At 42.3% G+C, this 17,328-nt stretch overlaps 1 protein-coding gene across 1 annotated transcript in view; it reads right to left on the bottom strand.

Moving 5' to 3' along the window:
- trappc11 (trafficking protein particle complex subunit 11) overlaps positions 1–13,423 on the bottom strand; it is a 39,343-nt gene extending 25,920 nt beyond the window's left edge. Inside the window, exons 1-13 of the mRNA XM_080416523.1 lie at positions 13,337–13,423; positions 11,054–11,320; positions 9,635–9,804; positions 8,517–8,587; positions 8,292–8,406; positions 7,593–7,692; positions 7,001–7,074; positions 5,582–5,678; positions 5,042–5,175; positions 2,599–2,740; positions 1,828–1,921; positions 1,412–1,491; positions 1,129–1,207 (exon numbers count right to left, since the gene is read on the bottom strand). Of these exons, the coding sequence (XP_080272649.1) occupies positions 1,129–1,207; positions 1,412–1,491; positions 1,828–1,921; positions 2,599–2,740; positions 5,042–5,175; positions 5,582–5,678; positions 7,001–7,074; positions 7,593–7,692; positions 8,292–8,406; positions 8,517–8,587; positions 9,635–9,804; positions 11,054–11,260 (1,363 nt within the window). The 5' untranslated portion in view covers positions 11,261–11,320; positions 13,337–13,423. The remainder of the gene's footprint in view (positions 1–1,128; positions 1,208–1,411; positions 1,492–1,827; positions 1,922–2,598; positions 2,741–5,041; positions 5,176–5,581; positions 5,679–7,000; positions 7,075–7,592; positions 7,693–8,291; positions 8,407–8,516; positions 8,588–9,634; positions 9,805–11,053; positions 11,321–13,336) is intronic.
- Positions 13,424–17,328: the final 3,905 nt, after the last annotated feature.

The following is a 17,328-nucleotide window of genomic DNA, read 5'->3' as shown; positions in this document are numbered from 1 at the left end:
ACTCGAGACTGTTGTTAACCTATTAGCTTAAGTTTACACGCGTTGGGTGAAAAATATTATAATACTGAACTAAACGCGGGTGGATTACATTGTATTGTGAAAATCAGAAAGCACCGTTTCTGCCACTTGTGTAACTTAACACAGCACGCCGGCATAGAGCACGCCGGTCAGTTATCTTAACTCACAAAAACACATTGAACATCCTGTTAAACCTTCAAATTAAAACCATCCAAGAACGTCAACAACGACACATGTGTAGTGTACTGCGTGTATGCACGTTCTCGCGCGTGGCTATATGGAAAGCTCACTCCTGCGTTCTTCAATTGATTTCTGAACGAACCTGACCACTGAATGTACACTATTGTTGAAGGCTGGTGTACTGTAGACCGAAATTGCCGTGGGTTTTTGTATTAAAAGGGCCCTTGATATGGATGCATCATGCGGTAGCCCTGAAACATGAATGTGAACCATGGCTACATATGCGGCAACGGATTGCAAGAACGCTTGTCCCCAAACACACTCGCCCGGGTCTAATCCGGCGGCCTCTGTCCGCGAAATCAATGGGGGTGAGTGTGTTTTGGGGCGAGTGTTCTGTTTACCACCGGAACGCTCGCCTAGAATTGCTTTTTTTTAACTCTCTCTCACTCTGCTGCTGGCTCAGTGAGCGTGAGCAGCACAGTGCAAGTTAACGCCAGTATTAAAGTCAGCGCCGTCAGCGCCATCTTCATAATAGATAAATACACATTCAGACAGAACAGAATTCAAAAATATATTATTAAAAAAAATATATATATATATATATATATATATTATTTTTTTTGAGCCCGAGGCTTGGCTCGGCCCGACCAATTAGCATACTTTTGAGGCCCGGCTGGGCCCGAAAACGTCGGGTCGGGCCGGGTTCGGGTAGAATTTGAGAACTCTAATTTGCTATCCAGTTATAGTTATAGTTAAGATCACCAAAAATGTAAACTTCAGAGTTACTGTATTGAGAAATAAGTTCTGCTAATGTATCAATAGCTCCGGAGTCAGCAGAGGGAAGCCTATAAACCCCATAAACAGTATAGAGGTACAGCATGGTACAGTATAGAGGTACTGTATGGTAGAGGTACAGTATGGTAGACTCACTGAGGTGGCTCTTCATGCGAGGACATTTGTACTTCTTGAACTGGGCCACAGCGTTGCTGAGCAGGGCTATGATCAACTCCTGCAGGGAGGGAGGGGGACAAACCATTACAACACCACCATCACTGTTGGCCTTACTCTAATACATTTAAAACATTATAAAAACTACAAATACAAATACAAAAAAATTGTCTATAATCAATTTAAATGAAATCTATTCTGGGGGTAAATTTAGCTCAAATATTTGTTTTAATATGCCAAGAAATAGCCACAAGAATCTACTCACAGAATGTGGGACATCTCTCTCTTTACTCTGCAGGGCCTGTATCCCCGTCTTCTCCTTCTCAGAGTCTGGAGGGTCAATACCTACAACACACACACACACACACACACACACACACACACACACACACACACACACACACACACACACACACACACACACACACACACACACACACACACACACACACACACACACACACACACACACACACACACACACACACACACACACACACACACACACACACACACACACACACACAGATTGTATGTGCCAAACAATGCCACAGAGCAGAGAAAATGTGCGGTGCATAGAGACGTTTATAAAGCTGTCGCTCATCCTTCATGTGTGTGTGTGTGTGTGTGTGTGTGTGTGTGTGTGTGTGTGTGTGTGTGTGTGTGTGTGTGTGTCATTACTTTGATGTCCTTGTCTCCAGGCTCTCTGGCCATAGAAGTCCAACCCTCCGGTGGGCGTGGCCAATGGGTCGGGGGCGGGATAGTTCATTCCGGCCTGAAATAATGAAAACACGTTGTGAGCTTGTAGATCAGCTGTTTTTGAATAGAATATGGATGCTGGGGTTCAAATGGTTATAGTAAGACATGCCAGTTCTCAACGGGCCTGAAAATGAAGGCCCGGCCCTAACTGGGCCCTAACTGGGCCCTGACTGGGCCCTAACTGGGCCCTAACTGGGCTGGCCGGAACAGGGCCCGGCCCGAACAATTACCATAATGTTAGGCCCGAAACCGGAAAATATGTCCTATGCTTAATGTCCTCAAGGTCACGCATCCAACACGCTTTGAACTGAGCAGATTGGACCTTCCGTTCCAGAGATAATGTCCAAAACATCTTGAAAACTGACACTTTCTACGATTTTCGATGTTTGAGTTTTGGCCATTTTCCCCACTTTTGTTTTAACCCATTCAAACTGGGAACGCATCTGTGTAACCACTTCATCCATATTGTATACTTTGGGCTATTCAAAAAATAGCCGATATACAAGCTCATAGCGCGGCATCACGCGCTTGTAGGTCTGGATTTTTTTTTTAATAAATCGTGAACATGATAAATGCAATTTATAAATTGGTCGTAAATCTTTGAATATTTATATTTTTAAAGCGAAACTTTTTTACTCGGGTCGCGTATAATTTGAGAACTCTAGCGAGTACTGCTTCAGTGCAGTGCTATACCTGGCAGAGCTGCTGTGCTTGCAGCTTCCTCTCCTGGCTGTAGCAGGCAGCCTGCTGGTAGTAGAACCCTGGGTTCTGGGTCTGGATGGCTGTCAGACCCAGCTTGATGGCCTCATCAAACAGCTCCCCAAAGGACTGGAACCTGCGACACACAATGACAACAGAGCGCACGGATTAAAGAAACATAACATCTCACCACTGAAGGATTTTGTTAGGCCTAGTCTGTGATTTGTGACACAGTGTAAAAGGAGTCCCCAACACTCTGTTTCCTAAACAATGAACACAATATGTAATATTATTACATTACATTACATTCATTTAGCAGACGCTTTTATCCAAAGCGACTTACAATCAGTGCATTCAACATAGGTAGGGAACAAAACTACTAATCACCAGAAGTCTTTAAGTGCATTCTCTTCTAAAACAAGCAACTAAGAGTATACCTAGCGCTAAGGTAAAAGTGCAATATATCATCTACCTACTTTCATAAACAGATGAGACAAAGTAGGAAAATCAAATGAGCAAGAGCTAAAACAAATAATAAGTGTATCGAATAAACAAGAGCCAATAAAACAAGAGCTCGTACAACTAATTGACAACAAGTAGGCCAGGCAAAGAGGGAGGGTAGTGTTTCCTGAAGAGGTGGGTTTTCAGCCTGCGGCCAAAGATGGGCAGTGACTCTGCTGTCCTGACATCAGTGGGGAGTTCATTCCACCACTGTGGGGCCCAGAACAGAAAAAAGCTGTGACCGTGTAGATCGGCCAGAAGGACCATTGAGCGACGAGGCAATCAGTCGCACCGAGGCGGCAGACCGAAGTGGTCGGGCAGGAGTGTAAGCCTTGACCATAGCCTATTATGTTGTTTATGTATTATTTATTCTGCAGTGGCTCAGGAGGTAGAGCGGCCGTCTTGGAATCCGAAGGTTCCAGGTTCGATCCCTGCAGCTCCTCCTGGCTACGTGTGGAAGTGTCCTTGAGCAAGACGCTGAAGCCCTCACTGCTTCTGATGAGCAGGTTGGTGCCTTGTATGGTTTCCCTCGCCCAGCGGTGTGTAAATGTGTGTGGGTGAATGGGTGAATGTGAAATACAATATAAAGCGCTTTGGAGAAAAGCACTTTACATTGATGTTGCTCAAAAATGTTGCTTTAGACGAGTACATTGTTTGTTGTCTTTACTCTGAAAGCAAGGTTGCAGGTTTTACCATCTAATCTCTCCATCTGGTTTACAGGCAATCATGCTCCTCACTGTATGGTCACAAACACAAAGCTGAAACCATGTCCACATCTTAAATGGGTGCCATGTATACAGGGGACTCTACATGAGTAGGCATGACAGAGCATGTTTAGCCTGTGTAATGATGATTCTGTGTTCTCTAACATTTCAGCTAACACCCCTGATGTCATTGTTGTTAATGAAAACCATAGGGAGGTGTTCATTCTCGAGGTCGGTTTTAGGTTTTTATCTGTGGTAGCCTAGGGCAGTGGTTCTCAAAGTTTTTCATATCAAGGACCCCCAAATTGACACTTATTAGCCCGCGGACCCCCATTTAAAAAAAGGTGTGCCAGGGACCCCCATAAGAGAAGATTTTTACGGCTCTAGCAGTGATTCTCAACCATTTTAGTTTCAAGGACCCCCAGTTTGACATACATTAGGCTACCGACCCCCATTTAATGGCAATTCAATCCCTGGGACCCCAATTTATATTGTAAAATCGATGTTAATGTAACTCTGAGTGTAGCCTCGATCTCCAGGCTTTTATTGTTTAGTTTTGCTAAAAAATAAAAGCCTGGCCCAGCGCGTCGGTGTACTCGGTATGAGGAAGTGTTTCATTTCCCAACCAACCAGAGTGCAGTGGGCGTCGCTCGTAATGTTGTGTTAACGGGGCGGGGGTTGACGGACAGATCGGTGAACCAATGGGATCAGGCGCAATCTCTCGCCGGCTCTATACACCCGCCCCTCTATACACGAAATCAGGAGCGTTGGGGCAGTCTACTCTGAGTGCGTACAAATGGAACCAAATGGACCCTAACGGGTCCATTTGGTTCCATTTGTACACTCTCAGAGTTACAGACCCATAAGGGTCCATTTGGTTCCTAACTATCCATCATTTAGCTGGTGACCCCCTGGAACTCCCTCAAGGACCCCTGGGGGTCCCCGGACCCCACTTTCAGAACCAATGGCCTAGGGCACGGGCACAAGTTTGGTTGCGAGGGGCCTTCAAATGGCCGGCCTCTCCAAAAGTAGGCCCAAACAGTTAGCACAGTTACTGTAGGTACTGCGCAGTATCAGCTATTATAGGAAGACGCTCAATTTAGAGGAGGCGTTGTGTGTGTGTGTGTGTGTGTGTGTGTGTGTGTGTGTGTGTGTGTGTGTGTGTGTGTGTGTGTGTGTGTGTGTGTGTGTGTGTGTGTGTGTGTGTGTGTGTGTCTCTCTCTCTCTCTTACTGTTTGGACATCCAGGCAGAGTGCTCGAAGGCCAGCTCAGCGCTGCCGATCTTCTTCTTACACAGATCTATGTGCTTCCTGAACTGAGCGATGGCGTCCAGAGGAGTGTTGTGTTGGAAACACAGCCGACAGATCTGTGTGTGTGTGTGAGTGTGAGTGTGGGTGAGAGAGAGAGAGAGAGAGAGAGAGAGAGAGAGAGAGATTGTTAACAGAGTTAGCAAGTGTCCCAAATAGACTCTTACTGGTCTTACAGAACCTGTAAATCTGCAATGTAATTGTCAACTAAAGCAGTTTACTGGTATAAGTAGCTACTATGGGACTCACTGAGGAGGCTCTTCATGTACTTTAGTACAGAACACACACAGAGTTATTGATTGACTATTCAATTACTTGACAAAGTATTCGATAGAAGTTTTATAATTGCAACGAAGATAATTGATAGTTGCAGCCCTATTATAGTAGCATACTACCACACAGATTGGTGAAAATAACATGTTATACACACAGACATGTAGCTTTAAACAACACACACACACACACCTTATAGTTGATGAAGCCGGCCATGGTTTTGATCTCCAGTATGTTGGTCTCATGGGCTCTGAGCTCATGGATGAGACTGTACGCCGTTCTGTAATACCTACACGCACACGCGCACACACACACACACACACGCACGCACACGCACACACACACACACACACACACACACACACACACACACGTGAATTGGGGTTAGTGGTGGTGCAGTATCTCCATATTTCAACCTTTTTTTTGTATCGTTTCTCTACTCAGGCTATGTTGAACAAGGCATAAACAGCGTCTGCCTGAGGTGGTTTAACTATGTGAAATATGTGTTTGTTTTTTACGTTTGAAACAGCACCTTTTAACCACTCAAACCCTCTAGTCTTAGGCCCTGTTCAGACAGGCAGCCCAAAAATAATTGTGATTATCACAAATCATTGTGATTAAGCTATTATGCGGTGCAGGGGTCTTCAACGTTTTCAGGCCAAGGACCCCCTAGCTGAGAGAGAGATGAATCAGGGACCCCCTCTGTATTGTATAAAATTGTGTTTCAGATAAACTTTTGCTGCTCTTTTTCCCTGTACATCTATAACTCTTTGCCAAAAATAGCCGATCTACAAGCTCACAACGCCTCGCAGCGCGAGGCGTTGTGAGCTTGTAGATCGGCTATTTTTGGCTAAAGTTCTCCTCAGAAAAGGGATGCTAGGGTTCAAGTGGTTAATGTAAAAAAAATGGACCCCCTGTTGAAGACCCCTGATGTAGTGTAATACAGGGTCCCCACACATTTTTAGCAATGAATTTCCAAAACTTTTCCAGAATATTTAGCCCAATTTCCAGGCCTATAAAACAATCATTCAGCGCAATAATGTGTCTCTTACTCCTATGTACAATGCCCAAAGATAGGCAGTGTAGCAAAAATAAAGCATAGAATATAAAATAGTACAATTTCATTCAACATTTCGTGCAAAATTAGGGCATAGTGACCCTGCGAGCGAAAATAGGAGGGGTGGACGACGTCGTTGCACGGTTCGTTGTCGCTCGCGGTAGGTCAGGACGGTCTCATTCAAAAACATATATTTTAATGAGATTTCATCGCCCGCTCGCTTCGCGTCACGTCGCATCACGTCGCATCGCTGGCAGTGCGGATGGGGTGTTACACAGCCCGTTCGGCGAAAAACTACTTATGTTACATATTTTGTGTAATGTTATACATGTTTATGAAAATGTTTTGTATCAAAAAAAAATATAGCCAAAAACAATGCATAGCCAAATATTTTTCCAGGACCCTTGATAAATTCCAGGACCTTTGATCAATTCCAAACCTTTTCCAGTACTGGGTTTTTTAAATTTTTATTTCAAAATATTTCCAGGAATTTCATGACCGTGGGGACCGTGGTAATAACAGTGACAGGCCTGGCTGTGTGGATGCAGACTTACTTCAGAGCGTTCTGTGTGTCCTGCTTCAGCTCACTGAAGAAGGCGATCTTGAACTGGTGTCTGACGAACAGCAGCTACGCCACCCAGAGGACAGGGTGAGACACTCCATTGATTTCAATGATTATAGAAAATCGCTAATCAACTCATTACCCGCCAAAAACGTTTATAAACGTTTGAGAATTTAGCTATTGCCTAAATTATTTTAAGCTATTGCCTAAAATATGGCAACAAAAAATATTATTATTTTTTAAATCGAAAATTATTCTTTATTTTTGGGGTTTTTCCATTTTTCCGTTCGTCACAAAGAACCAGGAGATAACATTTTCCAAAAAGTTGCTGCTCCATTCACTTCAATGTTAAAAAATAAACGGACAAAAAAATAAAAAAGATTCTAAGTACTAGCTTAGAAAAGTCTGGCAGTCTGTGAGGGTAAAAAAAAAAAACTCTGGCAGTGTTAGAGTTAAAAATAAATACATAAATCAATTTAGAGGGGAAAAGTCGACATTTTGTAAAAGTGTGTGCATGTGTGTTCAAGCATGCGTGTGTGTGTGTGTGTGTGTGTGTGTGTGTGTGCGTTTGCATGTCTTCCAACCTGGTGGGTGGTCTTGTTGAGGAACTCTTTGTGTGATTTGACACGGCGGATCTCGGTGTAGTAGTAGGTCTGGGCGTGTTCGTAGAAGGCGTTCTCCAACCTGAAACAGTGTCATGTACAGTAGGTGTTCAAAGCTCACGCTAGAATGAACACTGTTAGTAGTAGTTAGTTACTTGTCATCCGAGGTACATTGTAGCAAGGCACGCGCGTTAGATTCCAACCCTGTGTGCCTTGATACAATGTACCTCCAACTGTACCTCCACTTCCATTCATCGGTTTAAATTCATGTGCTGAAAAATGTTCACACATTTTCAAAAATATCATAAACAGCTGATCTACACAATGCAGATCTACACAATGTTCACGGATACAATTATTAAAAATGACCTACTTATTTTGGCCACTAATTACTTTGATTATTTGTACTGGTCATTGCTACAGCGCCACCAAGTGTTCACACAAACCCAAGGAACACATTTGACATTTTCACCAATTTGGCGTTGTGTTATCTAATAATGTAGCCCACTGTGTGTGTGTGTGTGTGTGTGTGTGTGTGTGTGTGTGTGTGTGTGTGTGTGTGTGTGTGTGTGTGTGTGTGTGTGTGTGTGTGTGTGTGTGTGTGTGTGTGTGTGTGTGTGTGTGTGTGTGTGTGTGTGTGTGTGTGTGTGTGTGTGTGTGTGTGTGTGTGTGTGTGTGTACCTGATAATGTAGCCCACCAGGTGGTCGGTGTGAGGCAGGACAAACAGACTCTTTCCAGACAGATCACAGGAGTTACACAGAGTGGCTGCTCTCTCTGAAGCCACCAGGTCCTCTCCTAGTGGACACACGATGTAATAGCATGTCTTTGTCAGGTGGAAAAAAGTATATAAATATATATACTCAAGTAAATACTCAAGTATTCAGAAGAACAAATTACTTTTTTACCTGGAGGTAGAGGGGTCTTCTTCTGGATGAGGACAACCGCCACCTTGGTGTTCCTGCCTTGTAGACTGGTCCTACAAACACAATGCACATAAAATAACTAATAACCCAAAATAGGATATCTAGGACATACATGGGCAACTGGCGGCCCGGGGGCCACATGCGGATTACTGATATATTATTGATTTCAGCTGTTACAATTACAAAATGACCCGCTTTAATTACTTCAGTCTATATTAGTAGCTTAGTGACTAGTATTACAATTATATTGTCTTTTTTTATGTCCAATGTATTTGTATTTAAGTAAATAAAGTTAACATAAGTATAACTAAATGCATTTGAAATTAAATAAAAATGTTACTTTTCAGGATTCCAATAAAAAAACAGCACAAAATAAATCTGAATTCCAATTCAAAAATAGTAAAAATAGCAGATCTACAAGCTCAAAACGTGCGACGCGTTTTGAGCTTGTAGATCTGCTATTTGTACTACTTTTGTGTGACAGAATGGCCCGACAGTATAGAGCATCGCAGTTCCCGCCCACTTCCTGGTTTTTCGTGGTGCCGGAAGGAACAACTCAATGCATTTTTCCATTGACATTTCCAAAAATATTTATATCTATTAATTTAAGCCTCGAATCAAGCCATCATGACATGACATGAATCATGACCATAAATCGTTTGATTCTGTGATTTTTTTTTTGTTGAAAACGGCAAAACAAAGGGTATTTATTAAATATAGTATATCATATAATTAAATATAAAATAAAATAAATCACAGAAAAAAACGATTTATGGTCATGATTCATGTCATGTCATGATGGCTTGATTCGAGGCTTAAATTAATAGATATAAATTTTTGGAAATGTCAATGGAAAAATGCATTGAGTTGTTCTTTCCGGCACCACGAAAAACCAGGAAGTGGGCGGGAACTGCGATGCTCTATATGCAATGTGTCCCTCTGGAGTGAGTGTGTAAATATAGTGGCCCTCTACATCATCAAAGTAGCATCACCCCTGGTCTAGGATATCACCTATTTTGATCATCACCTAACTTTGATCCATGATTACCCAGCCCTAACACACTCGTACACACACACACACACACACCAGCGTACTGTACCTGACGATCTCCACCTTGGTTGCACACTCGGACTGTTTCTCCTTCCACTGAGGGTCGTCCCAGTCCAGCTCGTAGAACAGAACCACCAGAGCCGGGACCAGGTTGAGATGTTTGTGCATCCAGCCTGTCTTCAGGATGCCCTTTGGGATGTACCACTCATAGGAGGTCCTCTGAACACACACACACACACACACACACACACACACACACACACACACACACACACACACACACACACACACACACACACACACACACACACACACACACACACACACACACACACACACACACACACACACACACACACACACACACACACACACACACACACGTTTGCATTACTATACTTGTGAGTACATCTACACCATTGGTTCTCAAAGTGGGGTACAGGGACCCCCAGGGGTCCTTGGAGGGGTACCAGGGGGGTTCCCAGCTAAATTAGTTAATATGATCATTTTAACCATTTAAAACCCATATTTTTTTGTTTGGCTATTCAAAAACAGCAGATCTACAAGCTCATAGCACGGCACCGAATGCCGCACTGTGAGCTTGTAGATCTGCAAAAAAAAATATATTTGTGAAAACTTGTGCAAAACGTTGAATATATACATATTTTAAAGGGAACATTTGTAACTCAAATCTTTGCTTCTGGGGGGGGGGGGTCCCTGGAACAAAATATTTTGAGATCTGTGGCCACACACATTTGGGGGTCCTTGAGATGAAAAGGTCTGAGAACCACTGATCTACACATGTCTCTATGCATTTGATGTGTGTGTTTACCTTGCTTACTGTAAGTCGCTCTGCTAAATGCCTACAGTAAGAGCGTCTGCTAAATGCCTACAGTAAGAGCGTCTGATAAATGACTACAGTGTAAATTGTAAATCTACATTTTAGGACGGCGATGTAATAACTTTTCTGCCGTTTGTCATAAAGCCCCAAAAAACTGCGATCTACAAGCTCAAAACACGTCGCTCTGCGATGCCTTGTGAGCTCGTAGATGAGCTTTCCAATCTTCAAGCTCACAGGACAGCTTATAGATCTGCTATTTTTGAAATGTTAAAGCTCGCAAACTTTTGTCAATCAATCATTTTAACCCTTTTATCCATATTTTATACTTCGGCTATGAGCTTGTAGATATTTTTTTATCTTGAAAATGTGTGCATATCTTGAAATATATTTTTTTTTAAAGGAGAACATTTTTAACAGATCTTTGCTTCTGGGGGTCCCTGGCACAACATATTTTCAGGTGGGGATCCGCGGCTAAATACATATCAAAGTGGGGGTCCTTGGCACTATAAAAAGTGTGAGAACCACTGGTTTGAAAAACATGAAAAAACAAGTTCAACAGATGAATTCATAAGAAGGAATGAATGAAACCAATTCCAGACGTTTATTCATCTCTCAGACCTCTCTCACCTTGGTGCGGCACTTAGGGTACTCGTGGTCCCCCGGGAGGCATTTGAAGGAGATGGGCACCCTGTCGGCGCGCCGGTTGGCACAGAAGGCGTCCCAGATGGCGCGGTGCACGGCGTTGTAGGTCACGTCCAGGCCGGTCAGCGCCACGAAGGCCATGGGCCGGCAGCACAGCTCCGGAGGAAGCTCCCACTGGGAGGAGGCTGCCATGCTGGAGAGGAGGAGGAGGAGGAGGAGGAGGAGGAGGAGGAGGAGGAGGCCTGGACCGGTCTGCAACACACACACACACACACACACACACACACACACACACCCTGAAACCACTGTTTGCCAGGTTTTGCAAAATAAATAAGCAACCAGGTCTACGAAATCAAGCCCAAAAGAAGCGACTAGGCCACGTGAGCACTTTAACCAATTAAGAGTGTCATTTTAGATTTCTTTGGCTTTTCAAAAACAGCAGATCTACAAACTCATAGCGCTATGAGCTTGAAGTATTTTTAAAGCAAACATTTTTTTTAACTCAAATCTGTGCAAATATATAATTTTGGGGGTCCATGACATTTCAAAAGAAAATCTTGAACATTGTGAAAAAAAGTGAAACATTTTGAATATGTTTTTTTAAGCCAACAAAACCTGAGTAATATGTAATATGTATATATTTTTTTTACATAGTGATATGGTATAATATTACCGTTAATAATATTACTTAATATATTAAAAGTAACTTGTTCCTGCCCAACACTGCTGGGGACCCCCTTAACTCTGGTCCATAGCCTTGAAGGGAACAAGGGAACTCCTTCAAGGCTATGGACCAGAGCTAGGGACCCCCCAGTTTGGGAACAACTGTCTTACTTGGATGTTTTTCTCAAGTATGCTGTGTTTTGTTTTGCAAAACAGCACTTTTGGTTGTTTTTAAACTATATCTGATCTATAAAATGGACTTGATCAGTGGGTCCAGTGCTCACAGCCCAGAACCACTGGACCTTCTCCACTGTTCATACAGTATCATTATGAACCTCTGGACCTTCTCCACTGTTCATACAGTATCATTATGAACCTATGGACCTTCTAAAGTGTAGAGAACCAGAGGTTCATAATGATACTGCATGAACAGTGGAGAATCTCCACTGTTCATACAGTATCATTATGAACCACTGGACCTTCTACAGTGTTCATACAGTATCATTATGAACCTCTGGACCTTCTACAGTGTAGAACAGTGGTTCTTAAACTTTTTCATGTCAAGGAAATTGACAATTATTAGCCCGCGGACCCCCATTTCAAAAGATATGCCAGGGACCCCCATAAGAGAAGATTTGTTACGGCTCTAGCAGTGATTCTCAACCATTTTAATTTCAAGGACCCCCAGTTTGACATGCATTAGGGCTACAGACCCCCATTTAATGGCATTTCTATCACTTGGACCGCAATTTATATTGTAAAATCTATGTCAATTTAACTCTGAGAGTGTACAAATGGAACCAAATGGACCCGTTAGGGTCCATTTGGTTCCATTTGTACACTCTCAGAGTTACAGACCCATAAGGGTCCATTTGGTTCCATTTGTACACTCAGAGTTACAGACCCATAATGGTCCATTTGGTTCCATTTGTACACTCTCAGAGTTACAGACCCATAAGGGTCCATTTGGTTCCATTTGTACACTCAGAGTTACAGACCCATAATGGTCCATTTGGTTCCATTTGTACACTCTCAGAGTTACAGACCCATAAGGGTTCCATTTGGTGCCTAATCTATCATTTAGCTGGGGACCCTCTGGAACTCCCTCAAGGACCCCTGGGGGTCCCCGGACCCCACTTTGAGAAGCAATGGTGTAGAAGGTCCAGAGGTTCATAATGATCCTGTATGAACAGTGCAGATTCTCCTCTGTTCATACAGTATCATTATGGAACAAGACCAACACTAGCAGGTTAGCCTGTTAGTAGCTAACACACAGCTAACTCATGTTGTTCACATTGTGTTCCTGACAGATCTCCAGTGACAGCCAGGTTACCATGACAACGCCTGCTGTCTCACATAACGATGGCTGTGTATGTGGCAGTAGTTGTGTTGTTATTGTTATTATTATTCTAGGTGTTATGATGGGTTGTGTTGTTGTTGTTATGCTAACAGCTACATAGCTAGCCGTTACAGAGAACTCTCTAATAACTCTCTGCACGAGCGCTACGGTTCTCTCCACCTCTCCGTCTAATTAACACAATAAGATGCAATAAAATAAGCCCCTGCGTCATTAATGAAGGTTTTAAAACATGTCGTCATACATACCTCAGTAAGTACAGCGGTATTAAGGTGATTTAAGCCTCTGTAGCTACAGAGTAGAGACAGAGACAGCTGACTCTATCAGTGAGTCAGCTGACAGACCATGAGGAGTAGCACACTTTGTCCACTAGGTGTCAGTCTTCTACTGTACACAGATGTCACTGCTCTGTGGACTTAGCCCTGAAAGATGACTGTCATACCATCACACAGCAGTCATGGAACCACTTTTCCCGGTTTGCGATTGTTTTTACATTTACAACTGCCACATCTACATAAAGGTTAAAATGTCAAATATAACGTGCTGACCCTCAAGCCACGGGTGTAACAAGTTGAGTCGCATGGGTCTAAGTACCCGTATTTTCCGTATTGTTCAATGAAAAGCATTTTAATCCAATCGGCGGCCTTTTTTTTTTTTTTTATATATGTATCAGAGTGCAATACACCTTCCAGCCGATAGGTTCGTGTTGTTGAAAGCATAGGTGAAAATCTGGAGAAAATGGCCGGAGATCGGATTAAAAAGCTTTTTATTTAACAATACGGAATATACAGGTACTTAGACAGGTTGCGTCTCAACTTCTTACATCCGTGGCTTGAGGGTCAGCACTTTATATTTGAAATCTGAACGTTTATGTAGATGTAAAAACATCTAATCAAATTTGTAAACATCGCAAACCAGGAACAAGTGGTTCCATGACAATTGTGACAGACGATCGTCATGTGAACCATGGCTATGTCAGACTTAATGACATCTTGCTTTGCAGGCTGCTGATCCGGTCTGGATCTAGAGCGGATACGGAACGGGCTCTAGACCGGATCAGGCTGGTTAAAGGGCTGATTGATTGATTTATTGATTGATTGATTGATTGATTGATTGAATACTTTATTAATAGTGTGCCAAAAAAAAGCAAATGAAAGTACAGTTCAATACAAGTTCAGCTAAGAGGATTTAAAACCCAAGAAGAAAGCCTATGGCTTGTTTCCTTTGTACTCAATTCATAGAGACATTTCATGACAGACAGATATACACTACTATGCAAAACATCATAAAAACAGTTTGAAAACAGAAAAACAATAGGCGTTGACTTTTACAGGGGCCATTTTCAAATTGCAGCCAACTGTAGGTTTTGAAGGAGAGTAGGGTTTTACACTCCTTCACAGCTTTTGGTAGGACATTCCACATTTTTGTGGTATAGCAGGAGAACGAATTCAAACCGTTGTTGGTACCAATTCTAATAGCCACTTCACAACCAAGCCAATGGTCATGTGTATCCTACTTGCTTTGGACCACATATTGATACATGTATGTTAAAGTTTCCATAACAGTATCTCAAGTAGCCTACTGGAGTTATTAAAGGACGACATCACCCAATTTTCAACCTATCTCCATATAATTGGTCCTAATCGTCATGATAAAATGGGGTCATCCCTATGTTCCCCGGGTTCTATGTTCCCCACTAAGGTTAGGGTTAGGGTTAGGTTTAGGTTAGGTCCTATGTTCCCCGCTCTCCCTAGGAAAGCGGGGAACATAGGACCCGGGGAACATAGGTACGGTCCCGATAAAATGGTACCTTTTTTTTCTTCTTTCTACTTGGTCTGACTGTGTCTCATAGGAGGGCTGTGGACACTTCATTGTTAGGCAGATTATTATTAATAAGAGAATTATGGCTTCCATTACAGCATGCTAACTTTGAAGTTTCTAATTAGCTTGGATTCCCCATCGATGATGTCACTGGTAGGCGTGTTTCTGAACGGTCCACAGGCCTCCTCTGAGACACAGAGTGAGTAGACAGAAATGGCACCATATTATAATGAGCATTAGTGAGGACCAATTATATGAAGATAGGTTGAAAATGGGTGAAGTGGTCCTTTAAGTAGACTAGTGTCCACCACTGTCATTCTGTGTGGAGACTGACCAGGATTTACGCAGCGTCCGTGGAAAGCCTGGTTTTTATTCACAATTAAGGGCTTTTCAGACTTTGTGAATGTCCTCCTCGGCCACACTAACAATTATATACAAAGTATACTTTTACAATTAAACTTGTCATATAATAACATAACAATTAAATAAAAAGTCAGAAAACCACAGTTGTAGTTCAGATTTGTCACAGATCTTTTTATTTGTATATAAACAGTAAGGCACAGGCTGTCCCTATCTATTGACATATTATCAACTTTACTTATTTGATTTGCTTATCATTACTACACTGTACTCAGGGTTGGAGTTATGTCTCTCTCTCTGACTCCAACCCTGATGTTACAACAACTTTGGCTGAGAAATGTAAGAAATGTAAATGTAAAACCATGGGATAAGAATTATAAAATCAATTATCACAATATTTTTTACCAAATACCTCGATATTGATATGGTGATGATAATATCTTGTCATAAGCCCTTTTTACATTTTTGTACTTAAAAAAAATAAAAACTGAGAAAGGAAATAAAACATTTTCAAAAGAATTTCAGAATAATACAAAAAAGTAGTCTAAAAGAGTTTCCGATTTTAAAAATATAGGTCTTAAGTGGATAATGCATAATGGGAAGACTAGGGAGTATTTCTCTATTGGGTCTGGAGCTGAAACAGTCTGTGAACCCCTGCTCTAGATCACATTTTGGGGGAACCCACTGGAACACAGGTTCTGGTCCAGTATGTAAACATACAGTATGATCTTTGGATTGTAGGCCATTTAAAAAGGCAGAGCAACAGATCATTTTAAATGCTGGATATTCAAATGTGGGAGGAAAAACAGTACTTAATATGGCATTCCCATAAACAATAACACAGCTAAATCTGCCCTGCCCCAAACATTCAGTTGAGTAGTTTTGTGATGTCAGGAGTGGAAGAAGACCAACCTGCTAAACTCACCTAAACTCCCCAGAAACAATTACAAGAATACATATATCATCAGTATACATTTAATTTAACCTTTTGCAGTATAGAGGCTTCTAGAGCAATGCCTATTAGATGTGTTTATATTAGACATGTTTATTTATGGGACAGCATTTACTCTAAGCAGGGTCTTAAGGATCTGGGGTTCCGTTTCAAAAGCTAATGTGGGGAACAGGAACGTTTGTTTGCTTCCATAATATACATACTTCCACCATGGACAGCTACAGATAGAAACTATTAGCTTAAACTATTCACTCACATTAAATTAACAAAAGTAATACTGTTTCGCCCCGTGGTCAGCGATCTCTTTTGTTCTCGTCTGACCTGTTCGCTCATCACTGGGTTGAACTCAGCACGCGGCTCCACCAGAACAAGAAAGTTCCCATTATTTTGTTCCATGTAGGTTTTGGAATTATGGCTACGGAAAGCAAGGTTTCATCATTCTACGAGACGACAGAATTGTCTTTGAATATTTGCATTGTATTGTCAATGGCATTGTGCATACGTTTCCAGCTCGTGCCAAAGAAACTGATACAGTTGTTTAGATATGGACTAGTATGTAAATATCAGAAGTTGTCCCTTATCTGTTGCCCTACCTTTAAGAAACTGGGTCAATATGTTTTTTTGTATGTATTATTATTGCATGCAGGAGCCTTCTAACCAGTGGCCAGAGATTCCTTCCAATGCATTTACTTCTGAGGTGGTTTCTTGGTTATATAAGGCAGGGGTCTTCAACAGGGGGTCCGGGACCGGCGGGGACCCCTACAGGGCAGTGATTCTCAAAATGGGGTTTGGGGACCACCAAGGGGGTTCAAGGGGGTGCCCAGCCAAATTAGTGAACGTCGTTTTTGGAAAATAGCCATGCGTGCGTGCATGTGTGCGTGCATGCGTGTGTGCATATACACATGTGGGAGGGTCTCAGATATAACAGTGGTTCTCAACCAGTGGTACGGGGACCACCAGTGGTCCTTGAGGGGGTTCCAGGGCAGGGGGTCCCCAGCAAAAGCTGTTAATCCATTTTCACCCCTTTGATATCGTATACATTGGTTATTCAAAAATAGCAGATATACAAGCTCACTTTGTGAACTTGTATATCTGCTATTTTTTAAC

This window comes from Gymnoscopelus braueri (assembly GCF_963280865.1).
Source record: "Gymnoscopelus braueri genome assembly, chromosome: 20".
In the NCBI taxonomy this organism is placed as follows: Eukaryota; Metazoa; Chordata; class Actinopteri; order Myctophiformes; family Myctophidae; genus Gymnoscopelus; species Gymnoscopelus braueri.
The sequence above is the reverse complement of the archived record's forward strand: the minus strand, read 5'-3'. Positions and strand labels throughout refer to the sequence as shown.